We start from the raw sequence: 25,319 nt of genomic DNA on the forward strand, positions 1-25,319 counted from the left end.
TGTGTGAGTGGTGACCATGGAGACGGAGCTCTGGGGAGGAGCGCCGGCGTGATTATGGTGATGAGAGAGGCGCATCAGATCACCCACGGGAGCTCTAACCATGGGCCACCAAAACACATGTAATGTGCCAGCACACCAGTATCATTCGAGCATTAATAACCGAGTGCATTGATGATATTAATCGGGTGAGTGAGTCAGACACAAGCTCCGTATATCACACAAAGGTGAGTAGGATGGTAAATATGTTTTTCTTTTGTTCTATCACAATCCTCCTTTGTACAGGTCACAAATCAATAGTTATGTGATGTCATAACACACACACAGACACACACACACACACACACATCCACACACTCTGTATTCCTGTGTCCTTTGTTTTGCAGACCTGTAAGTACACTACATAACTGTTCGCTGTATCTCTGCAGAATCAAAGCTAAAGAAAGAATCAATAACTGCAGAGAGCCTCATTCTTAACAAAGCACCTCACTGAGAGCTGAGAGCTGGGGCCCAGACACCAGACTTGTGAAACACACAAACAGCCTGTGGGTGAAACAACTGGGTTCATATTCATGTTCATACACATATACACATCCCCAGCAGCTACATGGTGTCCTTCATTCTTTCAAACTCTTGTTTTCATATAAAAAGCCATGACATGTGAGCGCGGTCAGGAGGCCAAGAGACGTTCTGGTGTTTGATGGAGAGAACAGAGAGTCTTTGAGTTTGCAGAGGCCGCTCACTGGGCGGAAATCAGGGCGGCTTTGTCCTCCCAACAAGAATATCTGGTCAATTAGTAGAATGGCCCAGTAATAAACCAGAAGAGAGGGAGAACAACGTCAGTATTTCCACTTCACCCATATCCTTCAGAATGAGCTGTTCTCCATGAGGGAAGTTGTTCAGCTGGTGGAGCAACTTCCTCTGTACGTGTTGAATCATAAATCCTATTCAAGACCGACTGAGTGAGAGAGAGAGAGAGAGAGAGAGAGAGAGAGAGAGAGAGAGAGAGAGAGAGAGAGAGAGAGAGAGAGAGAGAGAGAGAGAGAGAGAGAGAGAGAGAGAGAGAGAGAGAGGGACTTCCTACAGTTTGTGCTTCCACCATACAATAGTTTCCTAGATGGCACATCCAGGCCGAAAAACAGGATGGGAGAAATAAATCTTCACAGGACACAGGGACTTTTCCTTCACTGCTAAGGTGGGAAAGATAAACTGACTGTTGCTCCTTTCTTGGTGGCTGTGCTGGAAGAATTCAACTTCATTAATCCGGCATTTGTGAACATAAATTGTTGGGGTCAAAAATATATATCCAGTCACAAAAAACAGGGGGGTAAACACTAAGATTTAAGTCTAATTCAACCACGTATATTATTGATCCAAAATCTAACAAAATTATGTTAACATAACAAATGAATTTTAAAAAATAGGGTAAATTCGGATCATCTGCGTGGGACATTAGGAAATGTGGGACGCTGAAGCTCCATCTGTTTTTTGTGAACATGACTTTTACGAAAGGTTTCATGATGGACATCATGTGACTGATATCACATGTCTTTGTGGGGGTGATGTCACAGAAAGGGGTTTGGTTTCCATTGGTTTCAGGAAACATGTAGAGAAGACAACGATGGTGACGGGTCTCTCACCTGCAAGGACTGCTGGTTCCCTGAATTGCCACAATAGAATGTCCAATTACCGAATTAATAATCTGTTATTGAGGCTGATTGAAATTTAATAAGATTTTTGAAAAATGGGATACACCTTTAAAATGCTGTTTTAAATTAATATATATTGTTATTTAAGATAAGGTTCTTTATAAAATATGTCATATTAAGCATGGCATGCATAATGTGATTTTTTTTCCCAGATTACAAAGAAGCCTGTCCCAGATTATCAATCTTTTTCGGCACAAAGAAAACTAAAAGCTGTGCCATGTCTCCTCTGATAGCTCCACTATTTCTTCTGGTGTGGTTAGAACAGATCTAAAGCATTACAGAAGTGTAATATGTTGATCTAATGTGTAAAACAGATATCAGAAGAAGTAGCAGCAGTCAAAATTCACGAGTTCAACCTATGAATTTTGGGAACTTTCATTGTAGACGAATTTAACTCATTGCTGTGACTGATGACACTGAAGCAAAGCTCTCACAAACCTTGATCTGGAGGAGAGAGAGGTATGCGACCCTGACTCTGCCGTCCCACTCTCACTGCTGATTGGTTTAGGCGTGCCACTGCGCGTTTTCTATTGGATCACCCATCTGTCGGTCGTGTCCTCCCGGCTCCGAATACCGCTCAGCCAGGGAGCCATGAAGATTACAAGCGATAAACGGGATACATCGCTGGAATAAGGAAGAGGACGGAGGACGCACAGTGTTATGGTAAGAACTGATTTCAGATTTATTGCAGAATCATTTTGCTGAAGGATAAATCAGGAGGGAGGGAAGGTAACATATAAACAGCCATGTGGTGGCAAGAGGAGCGCTGAAGTTGGATACAAACGGCCACAGTTGTTTGGGATTTTGGATTATTAATACTAAAATGCCTGGTGTTAAATATCCTTTTACTCAGCTTTCGTTTGTTTACATTCATTGCAGTAATAGCTGCAATATAAATAGTTCATTCTTCCACCGAGTGCATTTGGCGAAAGATGGGTATTGTGTGCGTTATTTGGAGCTTTTTACGCATTTTTACGCACTGGCATCGATCGTCTACGGGCGCAGCTGCCGGTGAAAGGTGCGATAATTGGGTATGAATCTCGCGAGGATCAAACCAATTAGAAGACTTGCAATCAAGGTTTCTTTGTCCACCGGGGGAGCGGACACACAAGAGAAGAGAAGAGAAAGGAAGAGAAGAGAAGAGAAGAGAAGAGAAGAGAAGAGAAGAGAAGAGAAGAGAAGAGAAGAGAAGAGAAGAGAAGAGAAGAGAGGAGAAGACATTATTTAAATCCACCAAAATCTCAGCATCACCCAAAAAAACAGTGACCCCTGTTTTCTTGCATTTGTGCTCATGCATTTGATCCAACTCTCCATCTCCTGTGCAGTCATGTGCAATGGCTGAATAATTCATAATAATGGTCACAGACTGGAATCTTTTAAGATATGGAATATTTATCCACCCGTTATCATGTATAAATATGTATGAGCAACAGACTGACCATCCCATCATGCACCTACTCTGTCAGCAGTTTCCTCGGATGAGAGCGGAGGGGGTCAGAGGTCATCACAGAGAGGGTGGAGGGCTGATGGGTCCAGATACTGACTCAGTAATTAACATGATGATGAACAATCCTATTAGTTGAGTTTTGATTCAGGAGGTATGGAGCATTATAGCAGACGGGTGTGGGCCACTTCAGGCAAAGATGTGGCCCTTCTGGGCTTCTTGTGACCCGAACAAAAGTTGCCCACTTATAAAATATCAAATGTGGCCCTTTTTAGGCAAACATGCGGTGCTTAAGGCAGAGGGTAATCTGGATGTGAACCTAAAGTAGCCCATGTGGTAAATGGTGAATAAGGGTCAGATAGTACCAAACAAATGTTGGCAATCTTTGGTTCTCATGCAGTGTTGCTATGGTTTACTTGTGGCCCAGATCTGGCAAAGAGGAGCAGGCCACCAAAATGCCATCATTCCACACAGTATGAGGGCCAGATGACAGTGTGGGCCAAATCTGTGTGTAAAATATGTGAGGGAGCAAAGGATTTGAAGGAACCTAAGAGGCTATCATCTCCTTTTTTTGTGCTTAGTGTTTATTTTTTTAGCTGAATTTATGCCTCAGTTCCCAGTGATCACTTCCCAGTCAAACAGTTGTGTGGTCAGTCTTGTTTCCTGGTTTTTGTGGTGACTACCTCTGCTCATGCAAGCGATTTTATTCTTCCGTTCTTCTGTTTTCCTTTGTTCTATATGTGCAAGTGTAAAGGACTCACCTCCTTTATCATGTTACCAAATGATTCAGTGCAATTCTGTGGATCACGTTAGAAAATATAAAAGTCCCAGATTTATAAGGTGAATTCAAAACAAGATGGAAAAGGTGGAACTTTCAATTCATCGATTTGCAGTGAAGACGGCATTAAAGCTGTTCACTATCCTGCAGGCTGTGTTTCTATGAGCTGTTCACTAGTGAGTTAATAGAAGTTAATAAGAAGAAGTCAATTCAGCTACACAGGAACAAGATTGAGGAAGTTTGGTGAACATCGTACTTTAGACACTAGAGGACGCCATTGTGTCATGTGGCTGAAGTGATTACTATTTGAGAGGCTGAGTGTTTAAACAAAGCTTCTTAATGTTTGTTCAGAGTGTAGGCTCATAGGGTGTATAATGATAAAGCTTACTCAAATACATGGGTCATTGACTTGATGCCTATATTTTCTGTACGACTGCTTTTTCTTCTGTTAAAAAAGGTTTAAATACATAAAGAAATACCATATATATGACGTACCTGTCCCGTATACGTACAGACTTTAAATTTCCAAAAACCATTAGTAAATTAAATGTTTCTGTATTTTAAAGTGTCAAAATATCATGTGGTGCAACCGTCCGGCCATGACTGCTTTTGTGAAAACGTCTTTGAAATTACTCAAAATTGATTCAAATTAGTTTTCTGCCATATTTGGCATGATTTCAAAAGTCTTTTGTAATACTGTATGAAATGACAAAGCTTTTGCATTTATATTTCCATCATAGTATACAAACAAACTTTGTCCGATGATGTCCATTTTTATGAAATATCATGTGGTGCGACCATCAAGAAATTACAAATTTTGGACTTCGATGATGAAATCCATTCAAAGACAGGAAGTAGCATCATAAACCATTTTGCTAAGGACCCATGGAAGCAGTAACAGGTTTGTAACTCTCGTTTGGAAAAAAATAACCTTTTTCACAGCTGGTATGTAGTTGCCACATTTGGATATCATGTGGTATGACCTCAAAAAAACTATGAATTCTAAGTTATGTCAAAATATACATATTTTGATTCTAAATGTAATAGAGACCTTTTGTGCTGACCTAGTTTGTTTTCTTTATGAGGCCAATTCTGTGGCCTTAATTTTTGACTAAGCTAGAAAAATATCATGTGGTTCGACCAAATGTGGTGCGACCATTGCAGAATGTTTAACATGATAGATATATGTCCTAGATTGGGAGTTTTGGGGTGTTTTTTAATTCGATTAATGATTTATACACATAAAGTACTTTAGAGTATTATTTTTTTCTAATATTTCAGAAACAACGGCTTATGTTAAATTTTTGTACAAAATCATGAATACATACCACCCAAAAATGTAACATGTAATTTATCTCGGTTATTATGAATTTATTAGAAATGTATTATTTATTTATGTTTTTTTTTATTTATAACAGTTTAAAATTATTTGACCAGATGCCACTTCCATGCAAAATATGCAGCGTGTTAATTTTGACCCTGTAGCGAGAGCAGAGAACCTTGCTAAGAGAAGAGAAAGTATGTTAAAACATTTTTTTTTAATGAAAAATACAAATAAAGCATCATGAAGTACATATTGCTCTTATGTGTTTTTCATTACTGGACCAAATGCACATTTGCATTAAAATGTTCATCTATCATTAGTCCAAAATATATTTTTGATTTATGACATTACATATCTTTTTAAGCTACAAGAGAAATAAACAGCATGGAGAGATTCCATATGCCTAGTCAAGTGAATTGACAGAGAGAGAGAAAAAAATAATCTGAGAGAGAACTGAAAGGCTGCATCCAGAGCTCACAGAGAAAGTAAAAATATGGCAAACGCTGTATTAGACTTTACGTCGCCATCTATGGAGAACATTCCACCAGTTCTGGTTGATGTAGATGTAGTACAAGAGCAGCCAGTTTAATGAAATGTAAAATGTAAATTTAATGAAAAAATGTTTAGGCAATGTTTGTGTTCATGAAAATTCTATGAAATGTTAATAAAATCTGGTTTAAGTAAAATTTTTGTATGGAATATATTGTTTGTTGATCTTTTTAAACGATAGGAGGTTTTCAAATTATTTGGAGCGACCACTCATGTGGTGCGACCAATAATACCAAGACCTGTATTGAATTTAAAGTAAAATACAAAATTTTAGTGGCTTAAATATAAATCACTGATACAGTATGCTTAAATGAATGGTATTTTTTTTTGTATCAATTTTATGCACTTTACCGGAAAAATAAGTCTGTTAACTAAATTTAAAAAGGGGACGGTGACATTATAGAGCAAAAATATGAGATCATTATTTACAAAAACTCTAAAGAAATGCGACTACTTTGTTACTAATGACTTTATATTATTGAGAAATTGTAAAGAAAATGTAAGCATATTAAGGAAATTAATTCATTTTAAGATAAATTACAGTCGCACCACATGACATTTTTTAAGGTCACGGCCAATTCATCAAGATGAAAAAACATTTTTAAAAAATTGACCCACATATAGATTAGATTATACAGTTTTTTTATGTAGTTACATATATAAATGGAAGAGAGGATGTCGTTGAATTTGACAAGATGTTTATTTTTTCTTATTCCTATCATTTTAGGAGTTCTATATATTTAAAAAAACATACTTATATTATAAAAAGTAAGATTCACTACAGAAAATAAATACATTTTTAATTAAATTAAATATGACCTTACATACATTCAAAGTTTTACATCAGACAACACCATTACACGTCAATGCACACTGCCTAAAGTTAATGCATCAGGTGATGGTGTGTGTATTTAGATATGAATTGAAGGGGGTTTTGTTTGTTGAACATGATCCAGCATCAACACTGTAGTTCAACTCAGTTACAATCCGCTCTCACTCCATTGAACACATGAGCAATCTTGCCTTGAACTACACCCACATACTTTCACTGTGTTCATCAATAACAAAGTGGATGTGGAAAAACCCCTCATATTACCTGGCCAGGGTCAAAAGGACGGAGGTGATCAGTTTACTTTCACTTGCGTGTGCTATTGAGTGTTGCGCAATCATCATGCAGCTTTTACAGCAGGTGGAAAAAGACACAGGTTGCAACATGTCTTGTTATTCACTTTCAATTCCCCAGAATGATTTGTTAGCGTGAGATAAGAAGGCAAAAGTATAAGATACGGTTTGTGTGTATGTGTGGTAGAGAAATTACTCATGCTGTGTGGACCTAAACCTGTTTACGCAGTCATATAATGGGGGCTTGTCTTCCTTATGAGAACAAAAAGCAAGTCCTCATATCGTAAATGATGAATTTTAAGGCAAAGAAATGTTTTATGGTTAAGGTTAGGGTAAGGGTTAGGTTTAACAATTGGCCACTAAGGTTGAGGCAAGAGTAAGTCTCCAGGACGTTAATGTAATGGCCTTTGAAGTCATGGAGACACAGGAAATGAATGCAACCGTACGGTTTATGTAAGGTGTGTGTGTGTGTGTGTGTGTGTGTGTGTGTGTGTGTGTGTGTGTGTGTGTGTGTGTGTGTGTGTGTGTGTGTGTGTGTGTGTGTGTGTGTGTGTGTGTGTGTGTGTGTGTGTGTGTGTGTTTCTCTCTTGTAACACCATTTGCACTTTTCCTGTTGTATCATTCACATAAGGTGAAGCAGGATCTCGAGTTGCCACAAACACCCAATCTCACAACAGTCCACACCCCGATCACCAGGATGTCTCTGGGTCTTGCTGTGCAACACCAGATAACAATCACTGTCGGTAATACACATAACAACCAGTGATATGTTCAATAAATGACCTTGCGTGTGCCAAAAACGCCCCCAGCGATTGTGTGGTCGCCTTTACAGATGTTGAGATTGTTGTACCTTCTCATTATGATAAAACACAAAGTCATTTTCTATTTTAGTTTGGAGAGATATGTTTGCTTTGTGCCTGCCGCCTACTCACATCCTGTCGTTTATTAACCCAAGTGGAGACTGCGGGTGAAGTGACCTCTCATCTCCTGCCAAGGAAGCGTTCATCGTTCCCATCATTCACTTCCAGCAGTAAATACCACACAAGGCCAATCTATTGTTCAGATATTTTTATTTAAAAAAACATGTTCATACAAAAATAAATAACCAGCAACATGTTCAGTTATATTTTTTCCAGCTGCCTACACAGAACTACACATATACAATATATTTGATAGGGTTAAAAAGCTAGAATTTTTACCTGTGACAAGCCACCAGGGCCTGTATATCTTTCAACATTATATCAGTGAGTTGCACAAATAAAACCCTCCTGCTGCTGGCCTAGAAAACTTTGGTTTACTGCTCAGGCGGAAACTCAGAGAAGCTTGATGTCTGAGCTGTGGGACAGAAAAAGCAATGTGGCACTGCCGCTGGTGGCCTTGAGTTAAGCGCCCACAGGTTGGCGACAGTCCGTATGCACACACTCCGTGCTGTAGCTTTGTTGACCGCTATGGCCGGCTGACAATTAGGAGCTTGAAGATGATGCTCTGGAGTTGTGGCCCTGGCTCCTCTGTCGAGAGCGCAGGGACTTCCTTCCTTTGCCTTTGCCTCTCCTCCTCTTTAGGCAGGGCGTCACATCACGGCCCAATTTGTGAGATCTAGAAAACATAAATTCAAAGTTGAACTTGGGGCATTGAGCTAAGATGTTCCTGTGGATCAAACATCTGTACAGGTTAGATGTGATAATGCATTCAGTGTGTATGTGGTGGTTATTACAGCTTATATAGGAGAACACTAAGAAGGAAAAACACAAAAAAGGCTAAACTCGTTGCGAAAGTCAAGGTTTGAATTTTTTTTTGAGCAGTGGGTCCGTGAAAGGTTTCCACATTCATCTATTTAAATTAATTTGATTTATTTCATTATTCTGTGTTGACATGATGACAATATTTTTAAAACCTTTCCGATATCTTTCTATTACATTTCTGTTGTGTTGTTCTTTCACATAACTAAGTAAAAGTGTCCCTGGAATATTTCCTATTTCACTGTTAGGCGTCAAACTGTTAGAACAAACTCTGTGCTTTGTTATCAGAGCTCGGGCTTTGGGAACTGGCTTGGCAACAAATGAGATCATTTGCAGTAAATATGAAGATGGGTGGGACCTCTCTGCAAACAAATAGGACCTACATATTCTGTGATCTGTTGGGTAACACAACAAGATCATTTCATGTCTTAGGTGTTATTATTTGACCTAAATAGAAGGATTACTTTCTTACAAACATCTTGGAAATGCACGCTGCCAGTTCAGTGCAGTGTAGCTCTTTGCTGTCTCACCTGTTCCAGCAGCGGATAAGGCGAATGCCCAGCGGTGCCTCTGGATTCACACAGACGGGTTCATCATTTCTATTTGTCACTCTGAAAAACACAAAAGCACGCAGTGTTAGTCATACTCATCTGTGTGTGTGCGCGTGTGTGTACTCATCTTTTTGAGAGGATCATTTTGACTACATGTGGCCTTATAGAGGGAGGACATTTTGGGCAAGTGAGGACATATTTTACCTGGTCCACACATTCCCAAATGACTGTTCAAGTTCTAAGACTAGCTTTTAGGGTTAGGGTTAAAATAAGGTTTAGTTAAGGATTAAGCTTTTAGTTGTGACGGATAAGGTTAGAGGAAGGGGCGTAGGAATCCATTATGCCAATGATTGTCTTCACTAAGATAAAAGTGCAAGTTTTTGTGTGTGTACTCACATGACTGTGACCGTGTTGCAGGTGGGGCTCTTGGGGTGGACTTTGAGCCCTTTCAGTGGCCATCTGGTTCTTGACACCGTCTCATGACACAAGCATCGTCCTGGGACGAACGTGCCGTCTGACTCCTTCACTGCACAGACAGCAAACAGGATTACAGCCTAATTCCACAGGGTGCAACACGAGCAGCTGCTGCAACTTCCTATGTTCAGTCAGTTTGGCCCAAATAAAGCAACAAATCTACACTTGTCTTTTACCAAATCGAGTATTTATCAAAGAAAAATAGACAAGATGAGTGGTGAGAGTCTTACCTGTGATCAGCACACAGCAGAGACCCAGGAGGGCGAGCTGACACACTGCCTGGAGGTGAAGCTGCATGTTGGAGGCAAGCTGAGCATTGACACTGAGCTGCTGCGCCACATGTTGCTGTTTTATACTGGGGCTCCTCCCCCGCTCGCTCAGAGCTGTGCTTTCCAAACCAGGAAATTCCCCCACAGCACTATCCCCCTAAAATACCAAGACCCAGGAGTCAGGATGCAAGGATCAGGGACACATTCCTATGGGACTGTTTGACAAAAATGGACACATTGCAGGACATTTTCCTGTTTGTTTATTTGTTTTTCTCTCTTTTTTTTTACCATTAATCTATTAGACAAAAATGTTGAGCCCTGATTGTTTCCTGCAGAAACTCTACCGTGGATCTCACTGTTTGTTTCTCATCATCATTACGTGTTTGCTAATATACACAGTAACAGGAGTTATCCTTGAACGTGACACACAGACACAGTGTTATTTTCCAGGGCCATTTGTTTAAGCGTCTCACCTGCCACACTGTTGGCTCAATGTCAAAAACACCATATTTCTGATTGATTTCTCCTAACTCTCTGTGTCTGCTTTGAAAACCGGAGCCATTAGTTTGACGCTGCCCTCAAGTTGAATCAAGTTGAAACTGAACAGAACATTAATGTGCATCTATGTGGTCCTCTCATGTGGAAATTTGAAATAATAGAGGTTGTTTGTGCATGTACATCATCATTAAATATAATCATCAATCAGTTATATCTGACAAGAAGTTTTTCACCCCTGTCTGTTTGTTGGATTGATTGTAAACCGGATTACATCATTTCAACTTCTGGATGGATTTACAGAAAAAACTCGCAAGGATATGGTATGGGTCAGGGAAGAACCCATACAATTTTGGTGATGATCAAGGAATTTTGTAATTACCTTCTTGAAAACCACAAGGTGGAACGTTTCATAACATTTTCCCATTAGGGGATGATTCAGGGAGCAAGGTAGATTTAGGAGACTGATATCAAGGAGTGTTGGTGACGGTTGATTGGAAATAAGAGGACTTTTGGGAACACGCTCTAGAGTACCATTCTTAGTTAGGACTGTCTTCAACCTTTAATAAACTTGATGTCATCTTTTAAAGTTTTTTTTGCTCATTTCTTTTCCACAGCTGCACTCTCGACAGAATGGGTGAGCATCAGACCTGCGTGAAGCTCAGTGAAGAGAAACTTATTCCAAAGTAAGTCCTTTTGTAGGCTGCCTCGCTGCCTCGCTGCACAGTAACCACATACAATGCTAAATTGAAATCACAATGGTGGTGGGTTATATAAAATGTCCTCTGTGCTTGTGGTTCACACTCAGGTCTGACATCTTGTCACTGCTGAGGACCTACAACTGTTACCACGAAGGAAAAAACTTCCAGCTGAGGACTCGTGAGGTAAAAAAACACTGACAGATGGCCGGAATGAAAAAAAGGGGAGATACAACCTTGGTGGTGGTGGTGGTGTGTGTGTGTTTGTGTGTGTTTGTGTTTGTTGAACACATACCAAAGTGAAACCAGTTTGATTCTAATTCTGACACTGAAGATTAAAAATACCTGCAATTTAGGGTTAAGTTCAGATCTGCAACTGCTGGTTTTTTTTCCAACGTACCATACAGCTGGTAAACCACAAAAAGCCCCTGTTCCCCCGTAAAGAAAATGGAATGGGGGGAGGGGTGTCACACATTTTAGTCTGATACACTCATTGCTGAGTGATGCACTTCCACAGTAAATGATGTGGTTTGTTTTCAAAGCTGTTTGTAAGACTTATGGCTATTTGTTTGATAACTGCACTGATTTTTATGGTCAGGAGTTCCCCTTTTTGTACCAAGACAGGTTTCGGAGGAATGGACATTCTATATGCATATGCATATGTGTGTGTGTGTGTGTGTGTGTGTGTGTGTGTGTGTGTGTGTGTGTGTGTGTGTGTGTGTGTGTGTGTGTGTGTGTGCGTGTGCGTGTGCGTGTGGTCAGAGCAGGGTGGTCACGATCTGTCCCTCTTTTTGTGCCCCTCCAGCCGCACTCACCATGTCGTCTCATTCTAGGAAAATCCCCCACAGTCACAGACAGACCTGCTGCGGGTACATGTGAAGTACATCCACATGTATAATGCATGGGGGAGTGATATCATAATACTTTTTTTATATTAACAAAAAATAGGGACACAGCAGCTTGAACCTCTAAAAATGACATCATAATAATACTCAGCAATTTAACCATTTGATGAGAAAATATTAAACAGAGCCCGTTTGAAAATCACATTTTTGAGAAATAAAAACACATTGCATCACAAAGCTGTAGCTTCTCATTATGTTATCTGCACATTTAAAGTAGTGCTTGAAAAAAACTGAGCAAACATGTTAAACAATGGTAAGAAATAAGTAAACTACAGTGGTGGATGGTCTGTGGACTGTACTGTACAATAGGAAGTACAAGTTGTGCAAAAATGCAATAAAGAAGTTCTGTGAAATAAATATTTATAACTGTGTAGGTATGCAGACAGAGGATGAATACGTACATTGTATTGTATACGTTTCTATGTATACATCCATTCATCTTCTATACTGAGTCTCCTTTATGGGTTGAAGGGGGGCTGGAGCCAATCCCAGCTGTGATTGGCTGGCGAGAGGCGGGGTACAGCCTGTATGGGTCACCAGCGTATCACAGAAACCAGCAAACATTCCCACTCACATTCACATCAACAGTCAGTTCAGAGTCTCCAGCTCACCTACCCCCAGTGTGCATGACTCTGGGAAAAAGCCAGAGTATCTGGAGAAACTGCACATGGACAGCAAACACCACACAGAAGGGATCAAAACCAAGAACCTGCTGAGAGGTGACAGGAGAACGAATGCGCTCCGCCTCCACCCACACTAATAACCTAAATATCAATTTATTATGTTTTATAAAAAGAGACGTCAGTAGGGAAATTGATTTTACAGCATAAATTATTTCCTTGTTATTGATCAGGCTGCCGAAATTTCCACTTTGGTGAGAAGTGTAGAAAACAGACATGTCAGCCAGAACAGAATAATAACTCACGTATATCAGCTCATGTTCTATGATGCACATCATCTGTTCTTTCTGTACTCACAGCTACCTGTAATTTTTCAAAAACATTGTATTTGCTTTATTGGTAGGTGTTATGGTCATTCAGCCTTCAATATATTTAATAATAAATGTATGAAATGTTAATGTTAAGCATAAATACTGAGATATTTTTCATTATTTAAGTTTGATTGAAATGCTGCACTTACTGATAAAAAGAAAAACCATCAATCAGCCCAGTTTTATTATCTCGATGTTTTGATGAATAAAAACAAGTTTGATTTTGTTCCACAGAACAAGTGCAAACGTGCAAATGTTAACAAAAATTCCTCTGTATTACAGTGAGATGTGAAACTGTAAAAACTAGTGGACTCTGTGCTGAGACTGGTTTGTCTACAGCTCTTTCCATTGTCAATAGTGGACATCCCTAAAGTGGGGGAGATCATGTGATATGGTTGAAAAGCTTCAGAGCAGCGACCAAAGAGACTTTGTACGGTCTGTTATGTAGGACAAGGTGTTAATATCCATTTCTGCATACTCGAGACTCCGTGGGCTGGTCGAAAGATTGATGGCATCCTATGGGTTGTCAAGTGGGCGCCCTCCTTCTTTGATGTTTCGCTGGTTGACCCACGACACCTCCAGAGGGTTCAGCAGTGAGATCCGGCGTCCCGGGATCACTCCCTAGATGCCATCACTCATCCGACAGCCCAGGCAGAGTCCTTCCTCTTTATCCACAGCCACTGACTTCCTTTTTCAGCAGCCCTGGAAAGGTCTTTGACTGCCTGCCTGTGGGCCTTCCCCCGCACTCTCATCTCTCGAAGAAGCCTGGATGTTGAGGTGGCTACAAATCCTCTGCAGCCTACTTCAACTGGGCAGACCTTAGCTTTCCAGCCTCGTTGTTGTGCGTCTGCTGCAAGGTCCGCATACTTTAGCTTCTTGCGCTCGTAGGCCTCCTCCACCGCACTCTCCCAGGGCACCGTGAGCTCGACGATATAGACCTGCTTGAGTGAGGCCGACCAAAGCACAAGGTCTGGTCGCAGATTTGATGTTACTATTTCTGCTGGAAATCGGAGCTTCTGGCCTAGGTCTGCCAGCATCTTCCAGTCCCGTGCCCCACCTAGCTGTCCAGTTTCTGGTCTTGTGGTGGTGAGAGTGGCTTGGCCCCCGCCCTCCCGGACAAATGTTGTTGCCGGCCTACGAGATGGTGGAGGAAGGGCATTGACGCTCATCCGTCGACTCTCCAGCACTGCCGCAAGAAACTGTAGCACCTGGTTGTGCCGCCAGGTGTACCGGCCTTGAGTGAGGCCGGTCTTGCAGCCCACCAGGATGTGCTTTAGTGTAGCTGGAGTCGGGCAGAGGGAGCATGTCGGGTCTTCTCCGTACCACTGGCTAAGATTCTTGGGAGACGGCAGTACATCATAAGCGGCCCTGATGGTGAAGCTAGCCTTAAATGCCTCCATCTCCCACAGGATATAAAAGCCATGATATTATGTTGCCAACTATAATGTTGATTATATACACTCACTAATAAGTTACACATGCCATTATGTAGTGACATTGTTGAAGCTGTTTAACCTCATGAACCACATGGAGTGAGTCCAACTGATTAGTCAGGACTGATTAATAGATAGTAGATAGTTTGTGGAGCGGAGACATTCTGAGGTTGGAAGCTTGCCAAAACAGGAAACTCATCCATGTAAGTTTCCAGATAACACACTCACTGAATGAATGCACAGTAATTCCCAGACAGAGCTTTAAGTGATCACATGTATCTGACGTGTTTGAGTGTTGAGTATGTTTTTCTGGACTGATGCACAGACGGGTTCTGTGTGGTAGAAAGTGGGACACGTCTGTTGGAAACGGTTTGGGGATTTGATTTCAGGATTTTATCATGGTCACGCTGTGCAGGTGAAGTCAGGTGATGTGTGTTAGTCATCGTGTGGGAGGATCTGTCAACAAGCTGGCAAGGATGATCTGCCCCATTCAGGCTGTAACGGCCCAGAAAAACAAGCTCAAGCATGTGTCCCTGTACTTCCAAGTGAAGCTTCATCTGTGACACAGTAGATGATGCTGATTGCATGAGGATTATTACTTCTCTCAAAGCAGAGGAAGTAGTTATTCACTGCCTTGCTTGAGAGCACTTCAGCTCGTGTTATGTCCTGAAGGGGTTTCAAACGTACAGTCTTCGGATTAAAGGATTGTATCACTTTGTCCTCTAAACCCACATGTTACCGCAAAATGTGTTCACATTATAATGGAGTCTAGTCTTTAATCCAAGTCTGTAAACGGCAAACACAGGAGTGGCTTAAAGTATCTGCCAGGCTTGTCTGCTGCAATAACTAAATATCAATCTATGTACCTGCAGCTCCCCCTAGCGGCCAAAATCAATCACTTTTCAGTTTCAAAAGCCACCACTGCAGCTCTTTTGATCACCACTAGATGTAAGTAGACCTTTTATTGTCCATCTTGATTTGTGGTGGCAAAAGCATTAAGGTCCTTTACTTGAGCTAAAGTAACAAAAACTCAAAACTCACTAATACTATATATCCCCGTACTGTGTTTATGATCTTATATAAGTGAAAGTGTGCAAACTGGACTTGTGACTGTTTTACGGTTATACACAAGTCCAGTGGAGTCAGACCTTTAGACACCACTGTATTGATTAATGGTTTATTAGCACCAATGTTTTTATTACGAAAGAAGCATTTAACTGCAGCAGTTATATACGGCTGCTGTTGTTGTTGTTATTCCCCCTGAGGAGGTCATGTTTTCATTCCATTTGTCTGCTGCTTAATTTGTTTGTTTTTATGCAAGATTACACAAAAGGATGTGATGTGGTTGAAGGAAGAACTAATTAGTCTTTGGAGTGGATCCAGCTATGTAGGCGGATTTTTTCCCCAACTTACTTTAACATTGCAGTGTGTGAAATTTGGTGCAGTTCGATTGACTATAAGGGGGCTGTTGGGCAGAGGAATGAGCGTGACTGTGTGTTATTCCTTTTAGTGTTGCAACTTTAATAAAATAGAAAAATGTAACAAAACAGCATGAAAATATTGCACTAAAGTGAAAATGATTTAGCTTTTTGTACAACACTTTAAAGTTGCATGCTTTTAATTTCTTCATTTACTGCTTGGAAGTATACATTTTGTATTATATATTGCCAATATAACTAATCTAAATATAAAAATTCTAGAGACAAAGTATATACATACGTGGTAGCATAAAATGACAATTCTCAGTTATGGTAAAACTGTACAGAATCTGAGTAAATATACTTGGTTATAGTCCACCACTGGCCTGTATACGAAGCCTGTCACTGTGCTTTAATGCAGCTATTAATGCAACCAAACCAGTTAATCTCATCTGTATTTTTCCAGTTAATCATTAAGTCTCTAAAATATCAGAAAAACCAAAAAGATTAAGTTTATGAAATTCTCACATTTCAAAAAACCTGCCTCAAAACACATTTGAGCTATTTGTTTCTTTGCTTGATAAATGTTTATTAATGATAAATAATAGTTTACTGATAAAATGTGATGATGTTTAGCTCTTTTGTTGAGAAACTTTAGAAACAAACAAACAATGACGTGATTATTTTTTGCATTTTATTACAAACAATATTCTTTGAATCTTTACAAAATATTTAACAATGTAAACATGTAGACTTCGGTCCTCAGTGCATAAAAATAAAGACGTCTTCATGTTACTGAAGCACAATAAGGTGATTTTGTCCAGCAAACATAATAAGTCCCATCAGACATTGCTTTGTTTAAATCCTCCTGAATAGAGCAGGGTCTTCCAGCCTTGTTTGATCCGGGATTCTCCTCCAAAGTGCCCACAGGGCTTTCGACAACAACAACAACCACAATGTTCATGTCCTTATCTGACCAAACAGCCAGTCCACTGGGTCTTTGCCCCTGCAGTCTCGTTCTCTGCCCAGTCTGAGAGATTTCTCCTCTGTGCTGCTCAGACTCACACTGGAAGGTCTGGAAGTCCTTAGTGTGCGGGGAGATCCGCGAGGAAGTGAGGCTGAAAGCTTCATCTGAGCTTTTGAGAACTGCCGCAGCCTGGGGGTCCTCTGGAGCCTGACAGGGCCGCAGCTCGGGGCCTCAGCAGGGCAGGCGAGGGCTTGGATGCTGCTCATGTAGTCGTCTAGAGACTGGGAGCCCTGAGTGGTTTGGGAGGATGAGGGATGGGCAGGAGAGTCCTCCAGCGTCTCAGTGATGGTGGGTAAGAGAGGTAGGGAGAGCAATAATCGCCTGCTCTTCATTCTGCAGAGGGAGAGGAAAAATTAAACAGTTAGGCTGTGGCTCTTTGTCTACAAACGCCATTGACATAAAATACAAAAAAAACATTTTCATGAAAAAATCTAGAGAGTGATTTTCAGTTTTCATTTTTTTTATTTATTTCTGTCAGTTGTTCAAAAATGTACATAATGCTTGTTTATCTGCATTTACCATTTGGCCTGCAGAATATTAGACTTTAATTATTCTGATACACAAATTAACTGATAAAGGTGAACATCATTCTTTCCTATTTGATAGAATTACACGGAAGATACAGTGTTGAGATTATTAAATTAATTGAATCGTTTTTATTGTAATAGAGAATTGCAAATGATAGAGATAAATAATGAAGAAGCAGTCTCACCTTGGATGCTGTATTTGAGCGTCAGTTGAACGGAGCAAAGCAGAGTGAAGTTGTCTCGTTTTCTAAGTTGAGTCTGACTGGACCAGAGCGTATCCAGGCTTTATAAAGGCTCAATGCAGCCGAGCGATTAATCGCTCCTCCCAAAAATAGCCCTGCTGACCTTACATGTGCATGTGCATGTGTGTGTGTGTGTGTGTGTGTGTGTTTGTGTGTGTGTGTGTATGTGGGGGTGTGGGTGAGTGTGAGAGGGTGTGTTCATGCCTGTTCAGGAAGCTCAGGAGTGGCGGATTAGCAAAGTTCAATGGTGCAGCTGCTCTGAATGTTTATATTCCAGAAACAATGAAGCCCTGGGAATGAGCTGACACACCTCCGAAAAACCCACTTTCTGCTTCTTCTCTTCCTCTCCTCTGGCATTTACATTTACCGACACATTAAAATGACTGTTGTTCATCTAAAAATGGCACAAAAACCCACTGTTCATCATAAATTGTATTATTTGTTCAGCAATTTGTACATTTCTCCGCGCTTCCTTTTGAACCCACGGATGCACACATATAACCATAACACACACAAGAAACCACAAGTTATTGTAGCCATTAAAAAATAACCTATTAACCTTGTAAAAATGAAATCAATACAGTATGTGGCTGAGACACTAGAAAGCGTGAATAATTTACTCAATATAATATAATATATATATATATAATATAACCAACTTTCAGACTGTGTTTGAGTATCCTCAGTGGAAATACACAATTCTAACTAAATCATATATATTTCAGTTTCACCTGAAGCCAGATTTGAGTCTTGCTCAACTTATAGAACCCTTGTGATTATCAAAGAGAGGAGAAAGAGAAGAAGAGGAGAAAAAAGGATTGCACTCCTCCTTTTGTGTAGTTTCTGCACTTTTAAACTCTTCATGCTCATCTTTTTGAGAACCACGCTTTGTTTTTTTATTATCAGATAAATAGTTAATCATTTATCAAAGCAGAGTGAGGTCAAATGTATAAAGTGCTTCATAACTAACAAATGCGCACATTTCACCCCCTGACACATGTTTTGAAGTATTCATGTGTTTACACTTAAATGACAATAAACCATAATTTGGCGTTGAACCAAATTTGCTTTGGGGCTAACCACGGACTTTCAGCTGATCAGCTGATCTCTGACTTCTGAGAACCTTACATTGTCCTTCTCTGACTCTTAGAGTAATTTCTGTGACAAATCTATTCATACTCTTGTTATCAGCGGCTTGGAAGATCTGGATATGATTATCTAATTAGATATAGTGATAATATCACATGAGTTATGGAGACAAAGGAGCTGACAAAGTTTCCATAGATACTGTGATAATCAGTGATCACAGCAGTAATTCATCTGATTTATTACTAATAATATTTCACTAAGTTGTGGTTATATGCACATAAAACTTAATAGACTGTCTGACCTTATGGAAGTGATGTTTTGTTCTTGGTTTTACATCTAAAAGCTAATAATATTCAACAGGGTAAGGCTATGTTCTTTTCTTTATTCTCAGAGCACATAAACTGCAATGCAATGTGAGGATTTTCTTCTAATTTTAGAGTTTCAGTTGTATGACATCAAAACACGTCCCCCTGTGTGTACGTGACCCATAGCCGCCTCGGCGCTGCTTTCGTTATTACGCCTCAGACGTGACTTCACCCCTGTGCTGGGCAAAAAAAGGGTGGGCCGAGCATTACGAGTTTTCTCCAAGATGGGGGTTGGGGGGGTCCTGCACGTACACCTGATACTGAGCCTCTATGGTAGACGGCCAGCAGGATATCCTCCTCCATGGCCAGCAGATAATAATTGTCACGTGTGTGTGTGTGTGTGTTTCTGTTTGTAGGAAGAAGGAGAGTTTATCCTCGAGGGATTGTTGAACATCTACTGGGGTCTTCGTCGACCAATCAGACTTCAGATGTACGATGACAATGAAAGACTCCGTCTGAACCGGTACGGCAGCCACATCCAGTCTGACACACTGATGCCTTCATGTGCTGAACAAACAGATGAGAGCCAGTCATATTAACAGAGACCTATCACACAATACCCCCCCCCCCCCTCCCCCCCTGTATAATGAGGAAGCTGAGGATGTCGCTGCACTATACTGCTGATGTGGTGAATTTTTAGTCTAAGGCCAATATCTATGTTATTAGGATAAGATAACATAAAAGACAGCTTTATTGATCTCCAAAGGGGGAAATAACAGTATACACTGTAAAGAGGTAGAGAACATTTTTAATAATAGTAATTCGAAAATAATGAACAGAATGAAAAATGTATAATCAATTTATGATAGCAGCAACAATTCAAATAATACAAATAAAAAAGTAATAATATTAATCATTTTTGTTGCCTGAATCCTGCATCCTAAAGCCTGAGACAATGATTGGAAAATTAAGCAATAGTGATAATAATTGTTACTTGCAACCCAAGTGGAGACCAAATGGAGACATTAATGTTGTGGAAGTAGATTTTGTTTTGTCACCTGCTGCTTTGCATCTCACATGAAATCCATTGAAAGTTACAGAAAAAAAGCATACCTTGAGTTAAGATCTACTAAACTGCAGAGTACCTGGATGCTATACACTATACTTTATTTTACTTTATATATTTTATATTTTAATATTAGAAATGTCAACAAACAGTGAACATATTTTTTCCTCCATCTTCCCACAGAAACGATAGATCTGCTGTGGCATCGGCAGAGTCCAACAATAATTCACTTGTCAGTGAAACTGGACCAGAGAGTGAGTAACACGCTGCAGACATGCAGTCACTGTGACACACTCCTGACGGATTCGATTAGTAGTTTACACACACACACTGAAGTGGATTAGAGCTCCACAAGTGCTTCATTCAGCGTTTCCAGTGGAAAGAGCGGCTCACATGCTGAGCTCCGATGAGATGTCGTCCAGATCAGCAGCGTGTAGACCAGGATTACACCAAACAGTCGGGGCTCTGACGTTGGCCTTTTTAAGCAGTTTCTGCTGACGTCTCACAGAGGTTTTCTTTCTCTGATGGGGAAATGTGTATTTTCCTTGCACTAATTCTCTTTACTTCTGTTTGCTTATCCAAAACCTTGTTCTCGGTTTCATTACCACATTTCTGTCATGCAATGATCTTAACATTGTCTGACAGGATTTGAAATTTGGACGGAAACAGAACCTAAAGTCTTTCACAATAACTCTTTCACTGATATGTGTCATCATAACAACTTTTATTCACTTATTTCAATAAACGACCCTAAATTACTGCCTGGATTAAATACATAGTGCATGGTATGGGCTTGACCCTTATTTAATATGAAGTGACGTAAGTGATAATCTCATAATTAATTAATAACAATTCTGTTGATTATAATATGTGGAAACCCATGCAATGGAGAAAAGCATGTAATTTTGTGGGATACAGACACATAAATAGGGTTAAATATGAACATGAATTATTGGCCAATGTGTCAAATATTGGTCTAAATTCTTAGAGAGTAAAGGAAATTATTCCTTTTTTGACTTAAATTATGCATCACAAATTCAGGCCAGGTGAAGAAGTGAAAAGAAAACTAGAACAACCTCCGCCAAGGCCCAACTCAATCCAGATTTATTATTTAGATCCTCAACAAATTGCACAAACTCTTAAATATCAGTCCCCTAAAGAGAAAGAAAATCCTAGATCTGACCCTGATCTGAATTTAAAGGGTTCTTCCCTGACCCACCAGTTGCATGGTAATCTGTACATTGGTTTTCATGTAATCCTGCTGACTCATAGACAAACAATGAAAACATAACCTCGAGGTCAGAGGTAAAACTTGAGCAGGTGGAACGCCACACGATGATCCATGTTTGTGTTAATCTATAACCCTGATGCATGTGTTAAGAGGAGCGTGTTTTTGTTTCACGCGGCTCAATGAGGTGATGACATGGGTGTTCAGGAGGAGGAAGACTCTCCTCAGCTGCTGAGGACCAGGAGCGACGCTTCCTTCATGCGGGTTCAGAGGAGGCCAAAGACGCACACCGCCAGAGACCTGCAGCGCCTGCGTGCACACAGGTTCTCAATCAACGGACACTTCTACAACCACAAGGTACAACAAGAAGACAACACACACACACACAGATGTTAATGTATCCCTTTGTTAACACATCTCCAGATGCAGAGGCGTAGTGTTTTCCTGTGTGGGTGTGCCTGCACTTCGACTTAGTTTCACAATAGCCTGCTGTGGGCTGATTTCATTTGTGTGCCACAGAATACAAGGTTACACCGAGTACTTTCATTAATTTCTCCTGAGTACACAGTGTGAGTGTGCGTGTGTGTTGTTATTGAACCGAATCCAGCTGCCGGGATTTCCTCTCTGATTCAGATTTCCGGTTCAGGTTGTTCATGTTCCAGCAATCCCTGATCAAATTAAGAATCAAATACAAAATGTCCTCGCTGTTAAAGATGTGACATGTTTGTTTCTGTTGCCCTCAGACGTCTGTATTTACTCCATCTTATGGTTCGGTCACTAACGTACGAGTAAACAGCTCCATGACGACAGCACAAGTCCTCAACCTGCTGCTCCACAAGTTTAGGGTAAGCAGTGAGGAAACTAGTGGTGTTTTAACCTAAAGAACGAGAAATGTATTTGTGTATTTGTGTCTTTTAAGGTGGAGAATACATCTGAAGAGTTTGTCCTGTATGTGGTGCACGAGTCTGGGGGTAAGTTGTATATGTTGTTGTGGGTCTGTCATTATAAATGTTGTGTGTTTGTGTGTCTGTAGCTGTTTTCTTGTTCTGTGGCCTTGCAGAGCGGACCCGCCTGAGGGATGGTGAATACCCTCTGGTGGCTCGCGTGCTTTTTGGCCCCTGTGAGGAAATCTCCAAGATCTTCCTAATGGAAGCCGACCTGGGGGAGGAAGTCACATACGATGTGAGTCCAGGTCTCCTGCCACCTCTCTCTGTTCTCTCATCTCATTCATGATGACTGACCCCTTTTTCTTTATATTTAGTCCTCAACAAAGACACACAGGGATACAATGGGCCAATAAAAGAGCTGGGTTAAATTTAGTAAGCTAAGAAAAGATATCCTGTTTTGGGGCTGATGTAACAATAGGCTGAGATGACCGACAGTACCCTGCGAATAAGTCCTATAAATAAAACTAGACTGTTGATAGAGGTTTTCTGGGTTATTGAAAACTCTAACAAAATAAATCTGACTTATTCCAGTGGTGTCTAGTAATAATTTAGATTTTATTTGTCCAGGATTAGTTTTATCCACCTATACATACTAGCATTTTGTTTTTGTTGCTGTAAGTATTAAAATGTAACATTTAATCTTACATTACTTTATTTGGGGGGCTCTCTAGCTCACATGGCAGCGTGAGCACCCCCACAAACTGAGGCCTGTGTCCCCCTGCAGCATCTGTGCACTCTCTACTCATTTCACACTTACTGTCCTGGAGGAGAAATTCAACAGTTCATCTTCTCTGGTGCTGTCGTCTTTGTTTATGCCTTTTGAAGAGAGGTTCTTCAGGAACAAACAATCACATTATTATCTTGATAGTTTTGTCCTGAAAAGTATTTGCTTTTAATGCAGAAATTGTGGATTCTTTATTATTTATCAATTTAGAATATTTATTAAACGTTACTTTATTTTGTCTATGTAGGAACAAAATTATGATGAACCTTAAAGATTGATGGATACAGTTTATTGAAGATAAATAAATGATATCAATATTATAAAAAAGAATATCAACACTTTATTTATTTATTCGATATATAAATATTATTTGATAAACTAATTAGCTTGTTGTTATGTATTTGTATGTTGTATGTATGTATATGTGTATCAAATTTATATAAATGGAACATGGATCTTGTTGGTTGTAATTATGATGATGTCAGCAGTAAGACAGAGATTATGTTACAGTCTGTTACATCAACTTTAATGTTCATCATCATTTTATTCTCACTGTTTGGATTTATCAAATAACCAATGAGGTGTGTAGCTGATAACTTTGAACCTTTTCTCCCCAGGTTGCCCAGTACATAAAGTTCGAGGTCCCTGTTTTAGACAGCTTCGTGGAGAAACTCAAAGAGGAAGAGGAACGGGAGATAAACAAACTGACCAAAAAGTAAGTCAAGAGTTGTTCGGATTTGCAAAAGTCTCTTCAGTCCAGACAGAGTGACTTCTCTAATGGCACATCTGTTTCATAATGTGAGGCCAATATGTGTGTCTCCCAGCGGCATGACACAATCAAAACAAGGCCGCTGCTCTTCAATGAGGACAGTGTTTGATGGAATCATTCATCACTAACTGTTTACACCATTGTGTAATCCTTGAAATCATATGACTGAGATATCAGTGTGTGTGTGTGTGTCTGTGTGTGACTGTGTCAGCTTGTAGCATGTGGCCTCAAAACCTATGATTCTTTCATTCACACATAGGCATATTTTGTAATCTTTGATGTCCACAAATTTTTCTGTTGTTAAGAAATCCCCTGAAAAGATTGTTTGTGAACTTTAAATTCATCTTTACCAGTGACCTCTACTGACAAAAACTAGCATGTTTGTGTAACAGCCCTCATGTATGAGCACTGTAGTTTATTTAATTGAAACTACCATGAATACTAATTTAGTATTTACGACCCATAGACATCCTTTCACCAGGTTTTGTGATAATTTGTCATGGATCTTTTTGCATAAAAACAAACAAAATGACAGGGTTGTAAACATAACCTCCTTAGCGGAGTTAAAATAAAACGGAAACTACTGTATTTGTTAGTAGTTTTATAAAATAAACTATTTTAAGTAGTAATTAAATATGTAAATCCTAAAATAAAATCAGTCACAGACATGATAAAGCCAGACATGTAACACAATGTTGGTCTTTTAAATGGATTGTATGACAATGTTAAAAACAAATAGCAACTCAAGCTTTTAAAGAATATACAATTTTATATATAATTGTAAATAAATGTGTGTATGTTTGTATTTGTGTTTGAGTGCCAGTATGTGAGTATTGTCTTAAATTGTGTGTTTTCCCATCTCTGCAGGTACGGTGCTCTGAGGTCTAAGATTCTACATCAGCTGGAAGGCCCAGTGCACGACACTGACAGAGTATAGCGTGTGTGTGTGTGTGTGTGTGTGTGTGTGAGTGTGAGTGCAACACTAATGATTGTTGATTTATTGTGGGAACAGATACTGTAGTGAATGTAGAGGTAAAAGGGTGAAAGTAAAGACCCAATAGAACCATATCAAACACCAATGTGCTTCTGCTTTTAGAATTACATATCTCAACTATTTCTAGGATGTCTTTTGTCAATGTAATTACTAAAAATGTATCCCTGTATTGATAACTCTGCTATTATTGTGTTCACTTTTTGTATAAAAACTCCAATTGCAAATATTTATACGAGCTGTAACTTGTCATGTTTTCTCTGACTTGGATCTTTTTATAATGTAATAAATCAGCTTTAGTTTGGCCTTTATAATAACTGCTGTTGGATCTGTGCTCCCACGAAACATAAAACCCAGCTCAGTGTTCCCACAAAGAAAAACAGCCATGTTTATTATTTCCTGTACTTCCACTGTGACTGGAGCTCAGATTAGCATTGTTCTTGTGACCCCCCGTGCCAGCTGGTTCTCATGAGGTGTGTGTGTGTGTGTGTGTGTGTGTGTGTGTGTG

At 39.9% G+C, this 25,319-nt stretch overlaps 2 protein-coding genes across 2 annotated transcripts; one reads left to right on the forward strand and one right to left on the reverse strand.

Moving 5' to 3' along the window:
• The first annotated feature begins 2,324 nt into the window (after positions 1 to 2,324).
• On the forward strand, positions 2,325 to 25,042 carry rassf4a (Ras association domain family member 4a). Its single transcript, XM_061086752.1, has 11 exons — positions 2,325 to 2,369; positions 11,069 to 11,137; positions 11,260 to 11,335; positions 19,503 to 19,609; positions 20,336 to 20,406; positions 21,568 to 21,737; positions 22,124 to 22,225; positions 22,300 to 22,351; positions 22,441 to 22,562; positions 23,669 to 23,766; positions 24,688 to 25,042. The coding sequence occupies exons 2-11, from the start codon at positions 11,085 to 11,087 to the stop codon at positions 24,755 to 24,757; spliced, it is 921 nt and encodes a 306-aa protein (XP_060942735.1). The 5' UTR covers positions 2,325 to 2,369; positions 11,069 to 11,084; the 3' UTR covers positions 24,758 to 25,042.
• On the reverse strand, positions 7,977 to 10,023 carry LOC133020274 (growth-regulated alpha protein-like). Its single transcript, XM_061086770.1, has 4 exons — positions 9,918 to 10,023; positions 9,610 to 9,739; positions 9,193 to 9,273; positions 7,977 to 8,519 (listed from the first exon to the last, which is right to left on the reverse strand). The coding sequence occupies exons 1-4, from the start codon at positions 9,982 to 9,984 to the stop codon at positions 8,387 to 8,389; spliced, it is 411 nt and encodes a 136-aa protein (XP_060942753.1). The 5' UTR covers positions 9,985 to 10,023; the 3' UTR covers positions 7,977 to 8,386.
• Positions 25,043 to 25,319: the final 277 nt, after the last annotated feature.

This window comes from Limanda limanda, chromosome 15, assembly GCF_963576545.1.
Source record: "Limanda limanda chromosome 15, fLimLim1.1, whole genome shotgun sequence".
NCBI classification, from domain to species: Eukaryota; Metazoa; Chordata; class Actinopteri; order Pleuronectiformes; family Pleuronectidae; genus Limanda; species Limanda limanda.